Raw genomic sequence first — 21,045 nt, 5'->3', positions numbered from 1 at the left:
GGGCGGCCGGGAAACGAACAAGCAGCCTCCTACTCCACAGAGCCAGACCATAGTCAAGTTTGTGCTCAAGAAAAGAAAAACAGTTTAAACTTTTCTTTCAGTTATAGAAACTCACAAGCCAGAAGTAGCTGTTATTTTTAAGACACCAGTGTTTAGATGGAGAACTCCAAGAAGAAAGAAAAGTAATAACCCTGATTTTGTTGTTAGAAGTAGGCAAAGAGACAAGATGTTCTTAAATTTCATTAACAAAATATGTGCATTGAAGAGTTCAAAATTTCAATTCACTAAACTTTGGCTTTCGTACTGAAGTCTGCTTTTGCTTTCACAGAGCATAAATTTAAAAGATATTTGCTTACAGAAGTTGACTCTAATAGGCAATCTGCGTCATTTTGATGCCAGGTGCAGATATTTTTATGGTTAGAACTGCATCTAAGTAGAAAGTGAGATTCTAGATTGAATATGAGTCTTGGTGTGGTGTGAACACCTGAGTGTGAATCTCAGTATAGTGTGAACACCTGAGTGTGACGCTCGGTGTGGTGTGAGCACCTGAGCATGCATCTCTGTGTGGTGTGAACACCTGAGCGTGCGTCTCTGTGTGGTGTAACATCTGAGTGTGAGTCTTGGTGTGGTGTGAACACTTGCAAATCTTAGTCCAAGAATGGCATCAGGGAAGCAGAGGGAGACCTGAGGTGGGGTCAGCCCAGGATCCAGAATCCCCTGGGACTTGTTCTTACATAGAAAATGGCCATTTCCCCTTATCTTGTTGCTGTAGTTCTATCTCTCTAGTTCTGTTGCTGTGACAAACCCCTGGCAAGAAGCAGTTTAGAGGAGGTGGGGTCTGTCTGGCTTCTGATTCCAGGCCATCATTCTGGAAGGCAAGGTAGGAGCTTGAAGCAACTAGTGCATCACATCCACAACCGAGGGCAGAGTCTAATGAACGGATGCATGGACACTTATCCATGAAGCTCACTTCCCTTGTTTTCTAGTCCAGGCGAGGCTCCATGAAATCATGGATCCACGTTCATGTTGATCTTCTCACTTCAGTTAACAAAATCAAGACACATCTCTGGCTGAGGTTCTCCCCCAGGTAACTCTAGATTGTGTCTGTATTGACTGTTAAAACAAACATCAGAACTGTGCTTACTGTGAGGTGCCTGGGTGCCGTCCTGTACCAGACCCATTTCCTTCCTTGTCCTTTTGATCAAGTAGAAAGGTCAATCTCAAGTTCGTCATGAAGACTGTTTTTCCCATATGCCAGAGTCAGTTCGGTATCTTTTTAATCATATATAATCATGTTGTGAGGGGAGATAAAATGGATCCCATCGCTAGCAGAGAGTGGAGCCCTTAATACCAACAGCAAAGGCAGCTGGGACAGGGTGGCCTGGCTGTGCAGAGCTGGGCTTTCAGATTTCTTCCTCATGATGCTGAGTTTTGCTGTGCTCTTCAGATTCTGATCCTTGTGGCTAATGTAGCCATGAAAACTGATGTTTAGACAAAGAAAGGATGTGGGAGATGCATTTGTTCTTTGTGCCAATGGTGGATTTCTCTGGAGAGTCATCTCAGTATAAACACCGTGGGGGAGAAAGTTACGGGTCACTATGAGGCCACCTGTGGGTGCCTATGAGTTGGTTCTATTGTAGGTTTTGTAACTACATAGTTTGACTCTCTTAAAACACATTTATAATTTATCTTCATAGGGCACAAGCTACACTTCTTTCTGCTGTGAAACATATGAATCTCCTAGGTGGATGGAGATCCTTGAATGTGCATCCTTCTGAGAAAATGGCTGCTATTTATCTCAAGTTTATGTTTTTCCCCAATGATAACTTTTAGTAACAAATGGAACTTTCTAGAGAAATGTCATCAGAAACCGTGCTGAACACTGATATAAAGTGCTTAGTTAATTAATGAGAAGCTGTAACTGCAGTGGGCATATGTCTGGTATTCCAATTTTAACTTCTGAAAGAAAAGTTTTATGACAAGTTCTTGTTATACTTAGCTTACCATGTAATTTTATTTAATCTGTAGTGATGTTTTCTAATATTAAACGGTGCTTGGCTTGACCCGTGTCAGATAAATTTCACAGCTAGTACTCTAACAATGTAAAAGCAGGCTGTTTCAGGGTTTGCTTTATCTCCTCCTTCTGCATACTCCTTCCTCTCCTCTTGGATACTGAATCTTGCCTACTTATTTCTAGTTACACTTGAGTTTGTATATCTATAAATAATATGCACATATGGTCCATGCTCATACTGAAAACTACCAATTGTAGTGATGTATTTATCCACTCTGCAGTTGTCGTCCGTTGAGGGGAAAATCTTCCGTGTTCACTTTTTACTTCATCAAAAATCAATTAGAAGATTATTAGGAACCTCAACAGCACATGTTTTCCTGTAAATAGTCAAGCTATTGATCTTGATTTGTGTTAAAGCATCTTGCCAATATTTCCATTTTCATCAACAAATTAGTATCCGTTCTCAAACACAGTCATCGTTTCTGCTGGATGTTTTTAGAGGCCATTTTAAACCAACCTCACTCTTTCTCTTCCACATTGGTTTAAAATCCCGCTTTCACATTCTACTCAAGTATTTATGTGTCCACCTAGGACGGCTCCTTCAAAGTTGGCGCGATTGCCTTTCATGCCACTGGCAAGGTCCGTGTCTGTTAACCTTAGCAGAGCTGTGTGGTTTTGAGAATGCTCTACTTGGATCTGTCGGTCGGCACATGGGCACATCAGATAAAAGCCATCAACAAGTCTAGACGCTCGGCCAATTGGAAGTTCGTGGGTGGTAGCGTCAGCGTATCTGGTACCTGCCATTTGTCAGATGCCCTGGTGTCGACCTGATCCATGAAGCGGCTGGCAGACAGGGGCAGTGTAAGCCGCAGAGTCTAGAATAATATGTTCTCCTGGCACCAGAAACACGCCGTTTGCATCCTTTCATTTGGAGAACTAATTACATAGGATAATTCTAGGCATCGGGTTCTAAAAGAACTTACACGTATAGGGAACTGCCAAGCTATCCCGTTCACATGTCAGCCCTAATTAAGACCCATCTCAAAGTTATTAAAATCTGGCCCAGCTGTTTGACATCTCTTTCAATAGTTCACCTTTAGATGAAAAACATTGTACTTTCTAATTTTGTCCCCCATTTTCACTTTTTTGTTGTCTAATTAATAGGAACCATTAGTTTGGAGAGATGATTTTAAAAACGGAATGAAGGGTATAGCCTTTGTGTAATTCCCTAAAGATTTTCCCATGCCGTAATCAAGGTGAAAAATGCTTATTGCAAGTGTTCTGGCTGACAGAATTATGTGTTTAAAACCACAAAGTCTGTGGTAGCTAGGTTAAATAAGATTTAGAATGAGGATAAAGTAGAATAGGCAGGGCTGGTAGATGACTTACACAAAATGCTTGCTGAGCAAGCGTGAGAGCTGGAGTCCAGACACCCTGTGCAAGATGAACAGTCATGGGGGCCTCCTGCAGTCCAGCTCTCGAGGCAGAGGCGGGGCATTCTCAGAGTGAGCAGGACAGCTTAGCTCGTGGAACCAGAGAGAGATCCTGCCTCAGCACAGAATATGTACAGCATGCGGAAGGCACCTGAGGCCAACCTCTGTTATGCACATGCACGCATGCATGCACAACCACACACAGGGACACATACGTATACATACACATGTGTACTCACACATATGAACATGCACACACTTGTATACACAGAACCAGCTACATATCACACATACATACACACATGCACACACATGCACACACAGATATGCACATACCACATACCACTACATATACAGATAAAGAAAAACGAATTTGGGAGCCACTTGTTCATTTTTCTGTAGTCAAAAGGAATAAGCTATGTGTGTCTAGTACGAGTCTCCAGGAAATACATTCACGTCTTAGCTTGTCCTGGTCATCTTTCTGCTAAAATTCTAGTAGGTACTAGAAGCTTGACCCTTTGACATTGGAGTTCATGCACAGGGCTCTAACTCCTTGACATCTTCCAGCTTTTCCTCCATCTCTGTCTACTCCTTGACTTCTGCAGGAAGAATCTGAGTTCCAGTGATTTGCATGAAGATGGGAGAGTACTTGACTTAATGGTTTATACTTTCATTAAACAAAGTAAATATTGTCATAGAAAGTATTATTATTTTACTGCTTAGTCATCCCTATAAGGACCATAGCTGACTTCTGTGTTCTCATGAATCGTCTCATCTTTAAAATATTCATTTTCTGCATATACTTGTTTAATACTCAGATTCCTGAACACTTACACAATGGAGATTGTGCCATTAACTCTTCATGGATGATGACATCACAGAGTAAAGAAAACTGATTCACAGGGCTATTGGAGAAAGCACGGGGAAGAAGCATTTGCACACCACGTGAATCAAAGTCTATGCCAAAAATATAAGGCACAAGGAATTATTTCTGTCCCTCCAAAGACACTATTTTTCCATATTGCCATTGGCAGTGAGGACAATTCTCAGAAGCTGTTTTCATACTGTCATCGTGACATCCTTGTCTCTCTGTCACCAAATACTAAAGTTAAATTCAACTCCAGCCCATAGTAATCCTTCAGGTTTAATAGTTGTAGCAGAAAATAGCCAGATCCATAGCCAAACTGCGTCGCAGCCTTTCTTGAAGATGGGTGTGCTCACGTGACCACAGTCTGGCTCACCAGCCCACAGGCTGTAGAGGAAGGGACATCTCCCACTCCCAGGTCTTAATCAAGAGATCAACAGAGTGAGGAAACAAAGAAAAAGAAGGTGGAAAACGTGACCCTCACTATCTGTCTGTAGCAAGAGAGAAAGCTGGCATGGTTGGCAAGACTACTCAGTGAGGTTGCTCTATTGTTATGTGCTTCTGCAGGCTGTGTGCTGATGCTGTATGCACAGGAAGTTGGATCCACATTTGAGCTTAACAGGGAGGTTTTGTGTTTACTAAGACACTGAACTTGCATCTGGTACAATTAACAGAAAGGACTTTAGGGGAAAGAAACCTATAAGGCAAAGGGAAATGGCTATTTAGTGACAGAACAGGTTTGGTTGGTAAATCCCACCAAACCTGCCTCCTTCTCTCTGACCTCTAACTTGCAGCCTTATTTGGCAGCAGGTATTGCTGATAGTGTGTGTGTGTGTGTGTGTGTGTGTGTGTGTGTGTTTGTGTGTGAACTCCCCGGGGTGTGAACAGGCCGTAGGCCACACCTTAGACTCATACATGAAAAGTTTCATCCTGCTTTTTCCTCTCTCTCTTTGATTTTGTAGCTAGATGATGTCAGTTTAAACACACATTTCAAAGAAGTCAGAGCTATATACTGGAGTCCTACAGGTCCTACAAGGGGAGGGAACCTCTGACTTCATCTTTGATGAAGCGTTCTGTAACAGGCTGTCTTAGTTTGGGTTTCTATTGCTGCAAAGAAACACCATGACCAAAAAGCAAGTTGGGGAGGAAAGGGTTTATTCAGCTTACACTTCCATATTGCTGTTCATTACCAAAGGAAGTCAGGACAGGAACTTAAGTGGGCAGGAATCTGGAGGCAGGAGCGGATGCAGAGGCCATGGAGGAGTGGTGCTTACTGGCTTTACATGGTTTGCTCAGCCTGCATTTTTATAGAACCCAGGACCACCAGCCCAGGGCAGCTTCACCCACTATGGGCTGGGCCCTCCCCCACTGACCACTAATTGAGAAAATGCCTTATAGCTGGAAGCACTATGGAAGTATTCTCTCAGTTGAGGCTCCTTCCTTTCTGATGATTCTATCTTGTGTCAAGTTGACAAAAAACCAGCCAGCACACAGGCACTCCAGCTGAGAACAGCCAGAGAAGCCAGCATTCGTAAACCTTTTAGCTATAACAGCTAAGAACACATTGCTCAACATAGCTTTAAAAAGACTAAAGAGAAATAGCATTTTAAAAGATTTTTAAAATCATTTTTAATTGTTTGTAGTGTGTGTATGTGTGTGTGTGTGTGTGTGTGTGTGTGTGTACATGTGGGTACATGTGCATGAGTTTAGGTACCTGCGGTCCTCAGAGGCATCAGATCCCCTGGAGCTGGGGTTACAGGTCATTATTTATAAAGTGGTGCTGGGAACCAAGCTCAGGCTTTGGGAGAGGAGCAACTAACCGTTCTTAACCACTAAGCTATCTCTCCAAGCCGAGAATCCCTCAATTTTAAAGTTAAGGAGTCCAGCATAGTTTATTTCTGCTTTTAGCTGAAATTATATTTAAAATTGTGAAACTTGGGTTTTGTGATCCACTCAGATCAACAATTTTCTTCAATATCTAACTATTATTGGAAAAATGAGTATTTTTTTTTGTACCCCAGTGTGCTGTGATCTGAAGGTCATAGTCTCCTAACTTGTATGTTGAAGACCTAATCCCCAAGATTATGGTGGGTGGTGCAAGACATCGGTAGATGATTGGCTTAGTGGGAGAAGCCTTCTTCACCTGCATAGGTACGTAGGAACACTAAGAGGCCTGTGCTTGCTTATTCGTTCATGAGAGGTCACAGCAACAAATATGTGTGAGGAGAATCACTACCAGGTCAGCGTTGCCTGTTACAAAGGCACCAGGAGAAAGGTGCATTGGCACACAAACTCCCCACTTTACAATGCTCTGCTGCTGCACTTCAGAAATACTCAGACAAGGCAGAAACATGGGGCTGCAGAAATGGCAGTGTTACGTGCAAGGTCAATCACGGAGGTCTGTGTAATTTTTTCACTAGGGTAAGCAATGTCAATTAGAGATGTGAATGCAAATGAAATGGGAGATTGATGAGGCTCAGCTGAGTAAGGCTTTACAGACAGAGACTTGAGAACATCTTTCAGGGCAAGAACGCTGACACCTGCTAACATGTCCACGGTCCAGCTAGAACCCCAGCCTGAGCAGAAGGGGCTTGAGTATTTACACTCCAAGGACTGCACTTTGTCATGCTATTTAGAGAGAAAGTAGAAAACGTTAAGAAGTAAGCAAACAGGCATTAAGAGGAATGATCAGAAAGATAAGCATGCAGGCTCCATGGGAGCCAGGTAGATGATTCCGGGAGAGTGTGGGCTATGGTGGCTCCCACTACTGACACGTGGAAGAAGAAAGTTTGAGAACTTGTGGTCAGATTTATCACAGTTCAGATTGGAGACGATGCTGAGTTTTGCCCAAGGAATAATGACAGTAACCTGACTGTAGTGGGTTCCATGGGGGTGAGGATAATCATTGCATTCAGTGATGTAAGGGGTGGAGCACAGGCCATACATTAAAATAAATTTCACTCTCTTGACGTATGTTGGTCCAAATGAAGATTCCAGATCAGGTTTTCCAAATATTTATTACAGTTCACAGGGGCCAGGAACTCCTACATCCCAAGATCTAACATTTGATGTCAACTCTTCACTGAAATTCCTCCTGTCTTCCAGATGGTTGGTTAATCGTTGTTTCTGTCCCCAATATTTCATACACACATTTCCAGAGCTGTTTTGCAGTGGAATCATTTATTTATACACACATCCCTCTGATTCCACACAGAGAGCCCCTCTTTACCCATCAGCCCAGTGTCATTTAGAGTGAACTCTACAGGTGTGGTGCTGGAGGGGACGGACGAGCCTCACATTGTAAGCCCATCTAAAGGACACAGGGCAACCCAGATGGGAAACTGATGAAGTGTTAGGGTGAGAGGTACGTGTGTTGTACTCAAGATAAAAATCCAAGCTAAAACCCCTGTGTGCTAGGGAGACAGGGAGGCCTGTTTTCTAAATGTAGCCTTCCACTGTCTTTATCGATATAAAACAAAAACAAGAAGCTGCCACCCAATACTCTCGGCTTTACATGAGCACGTTCACGTCTGTCCTCTTCTCATTGCGACATTTGTCCACACCAACTCACCATGTATGATAGCAGAGAATCCAGGTGAAGGCATGGAAATCTGGAATTCGGCTCATGCAAATGTTTTAGACTTCTGGGCCCTCACACTAACATGTCTGTAGCTTCACTTTGAAAAGAAAGTTGAGAGGAAATATGAAGCTGCTGGGTGGAGATTCTTTTCTTTTTTTCCCCATTGGCATTTTGCCTATATATATATGTCTGTGTGAGCGTGTCAGATCTTGGAATTACAGACTGTTGTTAGCTGCCGTGTGGGTGCTGGGAGTTGAACCCAGGTCCTCTGGAAGAGCAGTTAGTTCTGTTAACCTCTGAGCCATCTCTCCAGCCCCCCTGAAGATACTTTTTTAAGGTGACTTTTTTTCTTTGTAGATTTGAAAGTTGAAAGTTTTTTTTGCATGTGATTTTCTTCTCTAATAAAAAATACGTTATTAAATTTATAGAACCCTTTCTGACCTCAGAGCCAAACTGCTCCAGCGAGAGGCCTCTCCAGGGCCTCAGGGACGACTTAGTGGGCAACTCCTGCAGAAGACCTCAGGTTTCAGTTCCCAGCTACAGGGTGGGGAACAAACACCTATAATTCCAGTTCCAGGGTACTCAATGCCCTCTACTGACTTCCACGGGTACCAAGTCACATATGTAGTACACGGATACATACAGACAAAACAGACATACACGCATATGTGCACGCGCGCGCGCGCGCACACACACACACACCTCTCTAACACTATGCTCATTCCTTCTGTTTATACATATCTATCTATCTATCTATCTATCTATCATCTATCATCTATCTATCTATCTCTATCTATCATCTATCTATCTATCTATCTATCTATCTATCTATCTATCATCTATCATCTATCCATCATCTATCTATCATCTATCATCTGTCTACCTACCTACCTGGTATTTAACTATATATTTTTACAATTAAAATCTAAGTCTTTATAAGATGTTAACTTTATAATTTCTATCAGTTTTTTTCAAGTTTACATCACATAAAATGTAACATTAGGAGGAGATGCTCAATATATTTATTTGAAGAGCAAAGAATTTGTATATAGAACGCACTAAGCCTATAGGCATTATTGAATCTTTTTCTCCAGTTACAGTTTAGGAAATTGTTACTAAATGATGGAGAAGCAAATTTTGAATGACTTTCTGTGTTCTATCTACTGCACATCCATGTGCTCTTGGGGATAAGTTATGAATAGATAAATAGTAACACAGGTGGATATGTTTGGAAATGTATGTGCATATCTTCTAGCAAGAAAGGGCTACTATCTTCATCTCTAAAGCTAGCCAAAGTCATAGAGAAATGGAAGTTTGCTCTTTTTCATTATCTCTTGTGACTCAATGAACTGTCTCCTTATGTCCTTTAGAAGGAGGTACGACTGCCGGTTAAGATCTAATTTCAGATGAATTAGCAAACTTTTAAGGAGTCAAGGAGTGACATGACGTAAAACAGTACCGACACTTTTTATTCATGTCACCGCGTTTACTAACTGTAAACGTGGAAACTGAAGCCACTTTGCAAAGAGAAGCCTTCGCTTTCACTCACAAAGAGCCACACCACTTACACACCCCTCATTGCTCTATTCCCTCCTCCCTCCCTCTTCCCCTTCCTCTGTCTCCGTCCCTGCCCAATCCCATCCTCACGTCCTCTATCTTCCCGCCCACTTCAGCCTGTCACTCTTCACTCCTCAGTCTTAAGGTGAACTTGAACGAGAGAGGCGGCTGCTTTTGTCGGCGGCTGGGTCTGCCAGGCCACTAAATCATTCTTGATTATCTTTGAGTGAATGTTGCCACAAGAACATTCCAAGTGTCGGAGAGAAATTCAGTCACTTTTCAGCCTGTGTTGGTCAGGGTTTTCTAGAGGAACAGAACTGATAGGATTAATCTATTTGTCTGTCTGTTGGTCTGTCTGTCTAAGGGGGGATTTATTAGAGTGGCTTACCAGCTGTGGCCCGACTAGTTCAACAATGACTCACCAACAGAAAGTCCAAGAATCCATACTTGTTAGCTCCACAATGCTGGATGTTTTAATTGTATTTTAGGCTCTAATGCCAGTGAAGGATTGGAGTTTCTGGTGAGAGCCAGAGCAAGCTTCCTTCTTCTGTGTCCTGTACATAGGCTGCCAGCAGAAGATGTGGTCCAGATTAAAGGTGGGTTTTCCACCTCAGAAAAACATATTTCTCAGTAGCCTATTAAATCAAAAGAGGTCCTCGCCATGATTTGATGTTTTGTTTGACCCTTTACATAGTTCCAATTTATCTGTAGTTTGTTAATGAGTATTTTAGTGTGTGTGTGTGTGTGTGTGTGTGTGTGTGCGCGCGCACACACATCTGTGTGCATGTGTATGGGTATCTGCATGTAAATTCAGTACCTGAGGAGAGTAAAGGAGGGTATCAGATCCTTTGAAGCTAGAGTTACAGACAGCTGTGAGACACCCATTTGGGTGTTGATCATCAGACTTGGGTCCTCCATAACATCAAGCTCTTACCTGCTCGGCCATCTCTCCAGCCCCAACATTCCAGTTTAGTTTGTTGTGATCAGAGCTAGGCAGACTTAGGGAAGAGGGCTTAAGTCCCTCTTGTGGAATGGCCTCATTTGCATATTGTAGTATCCATAGACCAGGTTTTGTTTAGAAAGCAAGATGTGTGAAGAGATTTTACTTAGATGCTCTAAGGGGTGTTGCCTTGTTCTCATATTCCTTAAGAAACCAGGTGATCTACAGGCATTTGACTTGTCAGTTTGCACGACCATTGGATTTTATCCCCAGACTTTACCCAGAGACTTGTGCCTCTTCAAGTAAAAAGTCCAAAGAATGATATATCTCCAAAAATGCTTTTTGGACAGATGACATGCATATTGTCAGACCTTTAGGGAATCATAATAGATCCAGTGTGGAGCCCTTGAGAGCCATTACATCCAAGTTCTCATACCGTGTTGGTTTGCAGTGCAGGACAGATGCAAGACCATGGGGCAGCAGCCTAAGCTACCATGTATTCATTTCTCTAAAACTAAAAGAGTTTAAATGAGTCAAATACATATTTTAATTGATAAACTGACTTTATATTCACCTATTGGAAACAGTACAACATATTTTACATCAGATTATGAAATATGGATTTTTACTAAAGACAGGAAGGGTGTTTTCCAGTCTTTAAAGTAAGTACATTTCAGAGGATCTTAAGGCAATACCATTTATCCATATTCATATCTATTGAGATACTGTACACCCACACACTTCAATAAATAGTTAGAAACCTGACCTCTTTTTAAAATCATTTCTGGATTTCAAAAAAAACACATTTTTTTTTATTGAAAAGATTAAATAGGTAACTTTCAGCTGTGTTACAAAGCTAAGCACAATGGGTAAATTAACAATTATTCAGTAATTTGACCAATATCATTGATTGATTTTGATAGTTCAGTTGCTCAGAGTGTTCAGACTTCACAGATTGGGGTTCTTGTCTATATATGTGCAGTTTTGTCCTGAATTATCTGGGTACTTCTTTGCTCTCCAGTCTACTTTCTAGACATAGCATAAATATTATGAGAAGTAATATTTCAGTCAAGTTATGAACCTCAAAATTACTTTATATTTGAAATACTCTCTGTCAAACCTCAGTGTCTGCACAAAGAACTCAGTAATCTGGCCTGGGCAGTACTGATCATTAAGTGAATTCTGACCAGCAGGATCTCAGGGAATAACAAGACTTAGGTTTGTAATACGGTCATTGGGAAAAAAATTAGGCCATTTTCAGTTAAACCAAGAAGGCAAGCCAACAGGCTCATTATCATCAGAACAATCTGGCTCTCCCTCGCTCCCCTCCTGTCTCTTTTCTTCTTCCAGTCTTTTTTTCCTTATCTCTCACTATTTCTTCTTCTTCTCCTCCTTCTTCTTTCTCAATCACAATTTTCTTTCCTTCTTCCTTTGAAAATTTGGGGGCAACAAAAGGAATCCCACAGATGGGTATTTTGGAAAACACAATGCTCAAGTGAACAGCTAAGAAACCGTATAGATCAAAAGATAAATTAACTTCGTAAAACTGCTGTTCTGAAATTGCAACAATCTTGTACAGTCAGGACTGATAAAATGGAGCAATCAGACATTTCAGATGCCTGTAAATGTAAAACCACCTACTTGAACATTATATGCAATACATCCACACAAAAAGCAAATACTGTAGCCTTATTTGAACAATACTGAACTCATAAATACTCATGATTTCACTCTGTCCAGGAGCCTAAGGACTATGCTGCTGTAACACAGAAAAACATAGTGGATGCCTCCTCTATTAAAATGTCACTCAAGAAAGTCTCTTCTAACATAAAGGCAAATACATGTAGCTACTGAGCTATGACTGTCCTTTGTCACACTCTATGGGAAAAACACCGGACTCCACGAATTCGGAATCATGACGACACTTAGAACTAATTATTTGGTTCATCTGTATTTTATACCTCAGTTTACCTCACATGTACCCTACACACCTTACAAAGAGGAGGCATTTTTATCTCTAGGGAAACGGTCACTGTATAATATGCATTCTCCGTCTTTCTGTCTCCCCGCACAGTGGTGCAGGTGGCCAACACTCCGTGGTAGCACCGCTGTCTTAAGAAGTAGGTTACTGTGGATTGCGCTACGTTAAAGCTGCAATACAAAGAAAGCATTTGTTGCTCGCTCACTAATTCCACAAAGAACATTTTTTAGTAGCAAATCAGCTAGAAATTTAAACGCCATATTTTTCAAAACTCACTTTTAATATACCAGTTGAAATGACACAAATTTATTACAGCTACTAAATTTAATTGCAGAATGCCACGTTATTGCCATTTCATGGGAAGACTGTGTATTTATGTCCCCTCACTTATGATTCATTTTCCTAACTAAAACAGATTTATGGTGTCTTTTGGGGTCTAAATTTCATTTAGAAAAAATAATCACCATTTTAAAGCCATCCTTCTAGGGCAAAACATGAACTATCTAAAATAATCACTGTGAAATTTCTTGCACGTGGTTTTGAGAGTAGGTCTATAGTCAGTGTGTGCAGAAGGTCACCGTAGAAACTTCGGCGTGCTGAAACTAGCACCTTCACCAGATCTGAAAAATGGCTTTCAAGGCTCTGGCCTTTCTTTGGTCAAAAGCAAGACCATGAGCCTATTCCTGTAATATAATAGACTAACAGCATTTTCCTCCAAAAATGTAATTTTGTTCTTTAAATAGAAAAAATGTAATATTCACAATCATCCAGTGGCTAACATATCCCATGATGCCCTCCTTCTGGTGTGTCCATTTGATCACATCTCACGTGTGTCTCATAGGATGTAGGGGAACATGGTTACATCTTCAGTTTTAGCATCCGTTTGAATGGAAATGACTACCAAGATTTTGAATGGAAATGGTTACCAAGGTTTACCAAGGTGAAGAATTAGATCCTTCAGGGATGATCTGTTTTGCACCAAATGTACGGTATGTGTTAAAATGCATCTTGGAATTTTAAAGAACAGAAAATGCATTTCTATCAACTGAATGACAGAAAATCAGGTGGAAAATTAGGGTCTCTGTCATCCTAACTTACTGATGTCAAACCAGATTGATTTGAGCATTCACCACCCCGCATTAGTAGGTGATAGGACCGCAGGTCCATGTGGAGAAGCTCTCTTAGGACATCAGCTTGCCTTGGTGCAGGAGACTGTTGCATTACTAGGGGCCTTTTGAACAGGCTGTGCTGTCCTTGGACGGCTCAGACTTTCCCACAGTGGGCCCAACGTTTCGCCTCAACTTCAACTATGCTACTAAGCTGTTTTATCAAGAAAACTGAGATGCTGTGGGCAAAGTTCTCAGGCTTAGCTTATCAGTGTAATTTACTTTTGCTTCCAAATTGCAAGGTTTAGGAAAACATTACGTGTTTGTCAGAGACAAAGAGAGGATTATTTTGTGAAGGCACACCCATGCTGAACTTAGAAGGAGAAGCACAGCGAGTTATATTACAAGGCTCATTTCCAAAACCTGGATGTCATGCGAGCAGGGACATCTAGATATGTGTTATATTTTGAAGAAATGATTTGAAGGCAATATTATTTGATTTTTTTATCAAAAAAAGAAAAAAATGCATCTTTGTAAATGTGGGTTGACTCTTATTGAAATTGGGCACTGAACCCTTGTATTGCGGCCTTAAAGAATTGTGTGTTCACTGCAATATTTGTCATGTAAACTACAGCCGGAAGCCTGGCAGACCACGACTGAACGCTTTTGAAAAGTTGTAGATTACAAACATGAAATCACAATTAATATCCTCTAAAAGTAAGTTCAGAGCTTTCACATCTTAAAAAAGGACAATGTGCAGTGCTTCACAAGGTCGTGTGTCTAATCAAAAGGAGAGGAGAATGAAAGTATTTACACAACCAGCGATTGCACAGACGGCGTCACCCTTGTACAGACAGCAGATTGTATCCCACGCTGCGTCCAGCCAACCGCACCAGATTGGATCCAGCATCAGCACTCTCGGAGACTCCTTAAAAGCCATTCATGGGTCTTTAAATTCACTGTAGGACGGCGTTCTTCAGGTAGGATATACTGATGACCGAGGACAGTGTCAACACAAGGCTCCAGCAGGAGAAGAGGTCGCAGGCGCTCCCAGTAATTCCATACTGGGCTGTGCTTGGAGCTGGAAAGGAATGGAAAAGATTCAGTCAACGATAGCTCTCATCTTCTGGTGTTCTTGACCATTGCCAAAATAGCAGTGAATGTTTTGGGGGTGGTGCTGGGGCAGAAAGGGTTAGACTCACAGTACCTATTTGGATTAGCCTCTTGAGTTTCCTTTCTCAAGGGTGGAAGAGTAATGATTTAGTTCACCTGGTAGAGCTGTGGTGTGAACTGGAGATGAAACACACCACACTGGTGTAAACCAGAGATGAAGCACATCACACTGGACCTGAATGCTGCTGGACCCAACCAAAGCTAATTGACATTCTTACTCCTCTTACATGTGCTGTATTTGTACTCATGGGCAATGTTCACTTATGCATTTATCTCAAGAGGCGTTCATCCATCAGCCAAATGCTACCATTAAATGCTAGAAAAACAAAAACAAGCAAACAAACAGAACAGATTCTTTTTTTTCCAAAGACCTGGTTTTACATGTGTGTGCACATAAAGACACTTAAAAAACTGTAAATATTATTACAATACCATGCAATATTAGGCTTGCATATGCAGAGTCTACTGATAGAAAAGTATCCTATGAAGCTGCCTGGGCAAGGAGAGTTGCTTTTTAAAAGTTTTATCAAAGGGAACTGCTATTTGGATGCAGGAAGTAACATCCTAATACTATGAAGAAAGAGACTACAGCAAGAGCTGGAGTCTCGACTTAGGTGAATCTTGCTGAGCCATAAAGCTCAAGGTGAAGGAGGTGGGTTTGGAAATGCAGCTTCAGGCAAGGTAACAGGGCCTGTGATGACACAGCTCAGCACCACTGAATGCGCACATTAGACATGGATAGGTTGCATGGGTACATTGGAAAGCACAGCATGACACACAGCCCCAAAGAGCCACCAGGCTTAGGGCAAAACTGTTGTCTGCTAAGCAGGTCCACTGCAGCTCCCAGGAAGGATGTTGTTGTGGGCTGTGTGGATCATGCTCTTCTTGAAATGGCCTCAGGAGTGCTTGGACTGGCTTGGGACTAATACTTGTTCATCCCCATGTAATAGAAGAACATTCCTGCCAGCTTGCTTCTCACTGCCTTCTGATAATGAATGCTGCATTTCGAGTCCTATGTTCTTGTTGAAATCGAATCCTGTAATAAAGATGTATATTTCATCCTAACTCCCACATCTCAAACCCAGGAGCAGTCTCCACGGCTCTGAGTTTGGATCACCAGCAGTACAGTTTGAATGAAATCTTCATGAAGGTCTAGGTTGCCATGGAACGGGAACAATTGTTCTTATACTTCTAAGAAATTATAGCGGGTGAGGGAGACACTGGCTCCCACAGGGGAAGGGCAATGTGGCGAGTGTTGGTTCTTAGGGACCGAGTGTTGGAGGTGTAAGCAGAGATCATGATGCCAAAGCAGCCACTGAGTTCAGCACGTCTATCCCAAGCGGGTGTTTTTAATGAAAAGAGGAGGAACCCAAGTGTGTTGCTAACAGAGCTTTTCCGTGTGTGATACTTAAGATAGCTAACATAAAACATGGAAATCCTTATTTTCTCTTGATGAAGACCTAGAAGAGAATCTTAAAATATCATTATTTAATTGTTATCCTACTTGTGAGGTTTTTTTTTGTCATTACATATTAAGGATGGATCTGCAGAGTGAGTGTGAATGATGCTCAGAGGCCTGTCTGTTCACTCGCACATCAAAGCATTCTTTTCTAACTTTTGACCAGCCTTTCTGTGCAGCATCATATACAATCCTCTATGGCCCCACTATCATTCGTCATTGAAAAATATTTGCTTGTACATTTATTTCTAGCATCATTCCTATTTCATTTATGTTTCTATTGCTCAAAAAGAATCTGGGCACATAACATGCCCAGTAAATTCTCAATGTGCAGTTTCAATGTGTACTTTGACCTTACAATGTTTGTTCTCTTCTGAAGCAGGATGTGTGTTTATATCCCAGATCATAACTGGATGTTCTTCCCTTAATTAATTCAGTATTTTTTAATTGAATCAGGCACCAAAGAAAATATGAAGTGTCTGGGATATAATGGTAGAGTGCTATAGCCACAGTCCTGGGATTAGTTAGCTCTACAAACTCCTATGTACATCCCTATTTTGGTATCTATCTGCGATGCCATCTTTCTTCCTAATGCCCCATTTCTTATTTAGCTTACATCACCTTTATTTTCTTAAACATGACATGTATTTGTAAATCAAATCAACTAGTTTACAATTAAAGCAACATTCTTTTACACACCCTTCATGGCACATAGCACATTTTTACTTTACAACTTGTGAATAAAATAGTATGACTCTCTCTAGAATAAAACAGAGGCTGGCTGTCTCCTTGTCTGAAGAATAGCTACAACCAAAGAAGTATAAAATGGAGGGCAGTTAGCCCAGGACTTTGAGGCATTATTCCTAACTGTTCATGACGATGTCACCATTCAAACCTTAGATCAAGCCCCAAACCTCTCTTTCTTGCTCTCTCATGCTAGGATTGACACATACAAAAGCAACATGTAGACAAAGATATGTAGACTCAATTCTCTCCTTCAAGAAATAGTGCTTGTTCTGGCACTAGTGAGGTGGCTCAGAGGGTATAAAAGTTCTCGCTGCCAAGGCTGATGACCCACGTTCAGACTCTGAGACCCACATGGCAGAAGGAAGGAACAGACTCCTGTAAACTGTCTTCTGATCTCCACACTTGCTATATGGAATGTGAGTGCACACACACACACACACACACACACACACACACTGCACATACACACACACATTGCACACACACACAAATATAAAAAAATCAAGCTTACAACTGTCGCTCATTAATCTTAACATGTCTGCATAGAACATCCCTAATTTTATTAATAATGAGTGCAGAGGCATACGAGATGCATTGGAAGGGACACTCAGGCTTAGTCTTACGTAGACCTCTGCAGGTTAGACTCCTCTTCTAGCTGACCGCTCAGTCAACTACACAAGAGGAGACCTGCACATCATAAGAATTTCACTGCAAAAGACACTGAGTGGGTCACAGAGGGTTGGCACTGACCTGGATTCTGTTGGGTGACCTAGGTTGCTTCTGGTTTAGCGAAGGATGCTGCAGCTTACTAAGGAGAGAGGCCAAATGATCAGAGGCTGAGCTGGGTTGTGTAAAGGGCTCTTATTTATGTGAGCAGCCATGCGAGGGGCCATCTGTTAAAAATCATGATTTTATGACTAGGGTTGGCAGGTTTTCTGTAGGAAGAAAGAGCCCAAGGATACTTTGACTTAAAAAATCTTCCTGACTCCCAGTGGGAATTCTCCTGGGGGAAGCTAAAGCTTTCCTCTTTCCCCACCTCCTTTGCTTCCACATCTTTCTTCTGATTTTTTTCTTGATGGTAAACGGACAGGGCCTTACTAGGTCTAAGTCAAAGCTATGGTCAAGGATCAGGACCGTAGGCCTCTTTTCTCTGGTTACATCTGGTTCAGGCACACACTGAGTGCCTGTCACTCAAGCCTTTTTCTGAAGACATGGGCTGCTTATCACCTCTTGCCGTGTGCACAGGCTGCAGCATTAAGCCTGCACCTTTATGTCCTTCTCATCATCAAATACCAAACGCCACCTCCTGTCCCCATCAGACTTTCTGCTCAGCTCATACCCTTCCGCAGAGCAGAAACCTTGCACTTCATTGCTTACCAACATGTGTTAAAACACTATTTTAACAAAAATGCTCTTTATTGTATTGTACAAAAACTAGCAACTCTTTGAGTTTGTTTTCTTGCGTTCTTTGGTTTTTATTTTAAAAGGTGCCCATTAGCCTGGCTAGTCATCTTCCCACACTACAGGTGGGGCCCATTCTGCTCTAGATTGCCACTTTGCTATAGAAAACCCCAGCACATGGGGTTTTCAGAGAGCCACCCTAGTATGGCCACTCTCAGGCAGGGAGAGAAATGTCCAGCTTGCATGGTGTGTGAACTTGGTGTCTCTCCTCTGTTGTGAACAGAAGGCCTATCCTAGGTTCTAGCTCACCCCACAGCATGTCTGACTAGAATGGTCATAAACAATCACTTTAGCTACTTTGTTTTATTTTCAGCCTTAGTGGTTTTTCTCTTGTATTGCTCCAGTTTTTACTGCAAGGAAAGAGTAGATGTAAGTGAAAAATATTTAGTTTTGGTTGAATACTAATTTACTCATGAGGCAATTTTCTTAACTTACAGAACCAGCTTTGAGTAGATGATTAAGATTCATGTGGTAATCTTGGGATTACTTAAGTCACATGAATTCTGCTTCTGCAAGACAAAACTGGCCTCCACTTATATATTCCAGAGGAAGTTACACCTTAGTGGGATCGAATGATTTACACTTAGTTAGGTCTCATACAAAGGAGAATGATGAGTGGGGACCCAAAGTAGAACATCCATTAGACACAGAAAAACCAGACTCCATTGGGTGGGTCATCCTGACAGCATGACTCTGCCTCACCACACAGTGCAGAGTTTACTCAGATATCATTCTCCTGTCCTAACCCATGTTCACACCTTACACCACCGGCGGGTGCAGGGATAGCTGGAGGTTGTGATTACAGCTGTGTACCACACAGCCAGCTAAACTAGGCTTCTCACATTTCATCTGATAGTTGCAACACCTTGACCTCCTAAACCAAAAATTTACACCTTGGAACCTCTGGAACCTTATAGTAAAGAAGGGTGCTTAAAAGAAATCCCATACTAGCCCAGAATTGAGAATAATATTTATTTAGGGGTAGATTAACAAGTCACAATCCTCTGCTGGAACAGAGAACAGCGACTGAATCTGCAGCTGGAAAAGAGGTCGGATACGTGCTTTACAACGGCATAAATCGAATAAGAAGCCACATCCAAGTAGGCATGTAACTTACAGGCTACTGGCAGTAGGAATTCCTACAGCATGCTAGACATGGTGTTAGGGAACCTACCATTGCAGTGTAGTGGCTGTGTGGTGGAGTTAACAATGGCCGCATTTCCAGGGTTTCAGCCAACACACCATCGTTATACACCACATCCTCACATACCACGTACCACTTTGTAAACAACTCTCAGGTTGGTAGAGTATAGCCTAATTTACAAACCCTAATTTACCACAGAGGGTTCTTGTGGTGTCTAACAAGGTAATGCAAGAAAGAGATACATGGCCACTGATTTCCAACAGCCTCCTCTGGTGTAGAAGGAACTGGGTTGACAAGTTTGGGTTGGTGTATTTTTCTTATATTAGGGGCCTTGGGTCATAGGAGAAGCTCCCAATTCTTTAGATTTTTGTTTTCAAAATGTCCACATGGTCAGCAGGTAATTTTCCCTATAGAAAGACTCAGTATTAGTCACTTTTGTGTCTCTATGGCAGAACCCGAGAACGTCTTATTGAAGGAAGGTTCAGCTCATGGTGGAAGAGGGACTAGACTCTGCTCATGGTGACCAGAGATTCTGATGGAAGGCATCCACATGGTAGTGCATCAGAAAACAGAGAAAAAAGCCAGAACCTGGGGAGCTCTGAAGGGGACCAGCGCAACCTTCCACATAGCCCCAAAGTCAATGACCAAGTAAGTGCTCAGGACAGAAGCCTGTGGGAGACTTCCAGGTTCATATTGTACAGTATTCTGTACTGCATTGAAACAACGTGGAGAAGGTTGGGGGAAATCACCCCATTCCTCTCTATTCCTCTCCTCCTGAGCACAGAATTGGCCTCCCAGCATGTTTCTGGCAGTGGCTATGTTATTGTGTTTCAGATCACTGTCCTTAAATCCCCGTCTGCCAAAGTTCCTGCTGTATCATCCAGTCTCTTGAGTCTCTGTGACACAGTGGTCTTAAACACAAATTCATCTGCATTATTGCCCAGATTCAGAAATATGTCCATTTGTAGATAAATACTTTTATCTACTCAGAGTCACAGGAAACTCTTAGTCTGTTACCTTCAATTTGGAATAAAGAGAATTAAAAAACAATCAACTAACCTTAGACAGGTTCTGCTTATTCTATCCATTCTAGACATGCAAATAAAATCTCAATAGTTTAAATTTCTCCACAACATCCTCTATTTAGGCTGGTTTTTGTTTACTTCCCCAGAACCAGAAGTAATTTATGTGGACATGCTAGCTCTACATAATAGATATATGAAGTGTCTATCAGTGTAGGCTGCTTTGCATAATCCTAAATGGCTCTGAAACTGGCATGGTCCAGTTTTGCAACCTTATGCATCTCAGATTGGCTTGTGAACATTTTTCTAACTGTGCTGTGCATATTTTGCGGTGTGTATATATGTGGCTGAAATGCAGTCTTTATTGTACACATACAAAAGACAATAATAATTGTATTTAGTACTTCAGTACATAGCCTCGAGTTTGGGCCTTTAAGTCACAATCTTGCTGAAAAGCAAAAAGAAACAAAAGAAGACTTTACAAAGACGAAAATAGAAGCCCAGATGTGTTCTTAAGGTCACTGACCATCCTGCCACCGAGCTGTGTCTTCACTGCTTTCATG

General features: G+C 41.7%; 1 protein-coding gene across 1 annotated transcript in view; it reads right to left on the bottom strand.

The window, feature by feature from the left end:
- Positions 1-14,432: 14,432 nt before the first annotated feature.
- The window catches only part of Negr1 (neuronal growth regulator 1), a 674,664-nt gene continuing 668,051 nt past the window's right edge, over positions 14,433-21,045 (bottom strand). Inside the window, exon 7 of the mRNA XM_038311658.1 lies at positions 14,433-14,557. Within this exon, the coding sequence (XP_038167586.1) occupies positions 14,433-14,557 (125 nt within the window). The remainder of the gene's footprint in view (positions 14,558-21,045) is intronic.

This window comes from Arvicola amphibius, chromosome 14 (assembly GCF_903992535.2).
Source record: "Arvicola amphibius chromosome 14, mArvAmp1.2, whole genome shotgun sequence".
NCBI classification, from domain to species: Eukaryota; Metazoa; Chordata; class Mammalia; order Rodentia; family Cricetidae; genus Arvicola; species Arvicola amphibius.
Note: the sequence above shows the minus strand (reverse complement) of the source record. Positions and strands in the feature narration are given on the sequence as shown.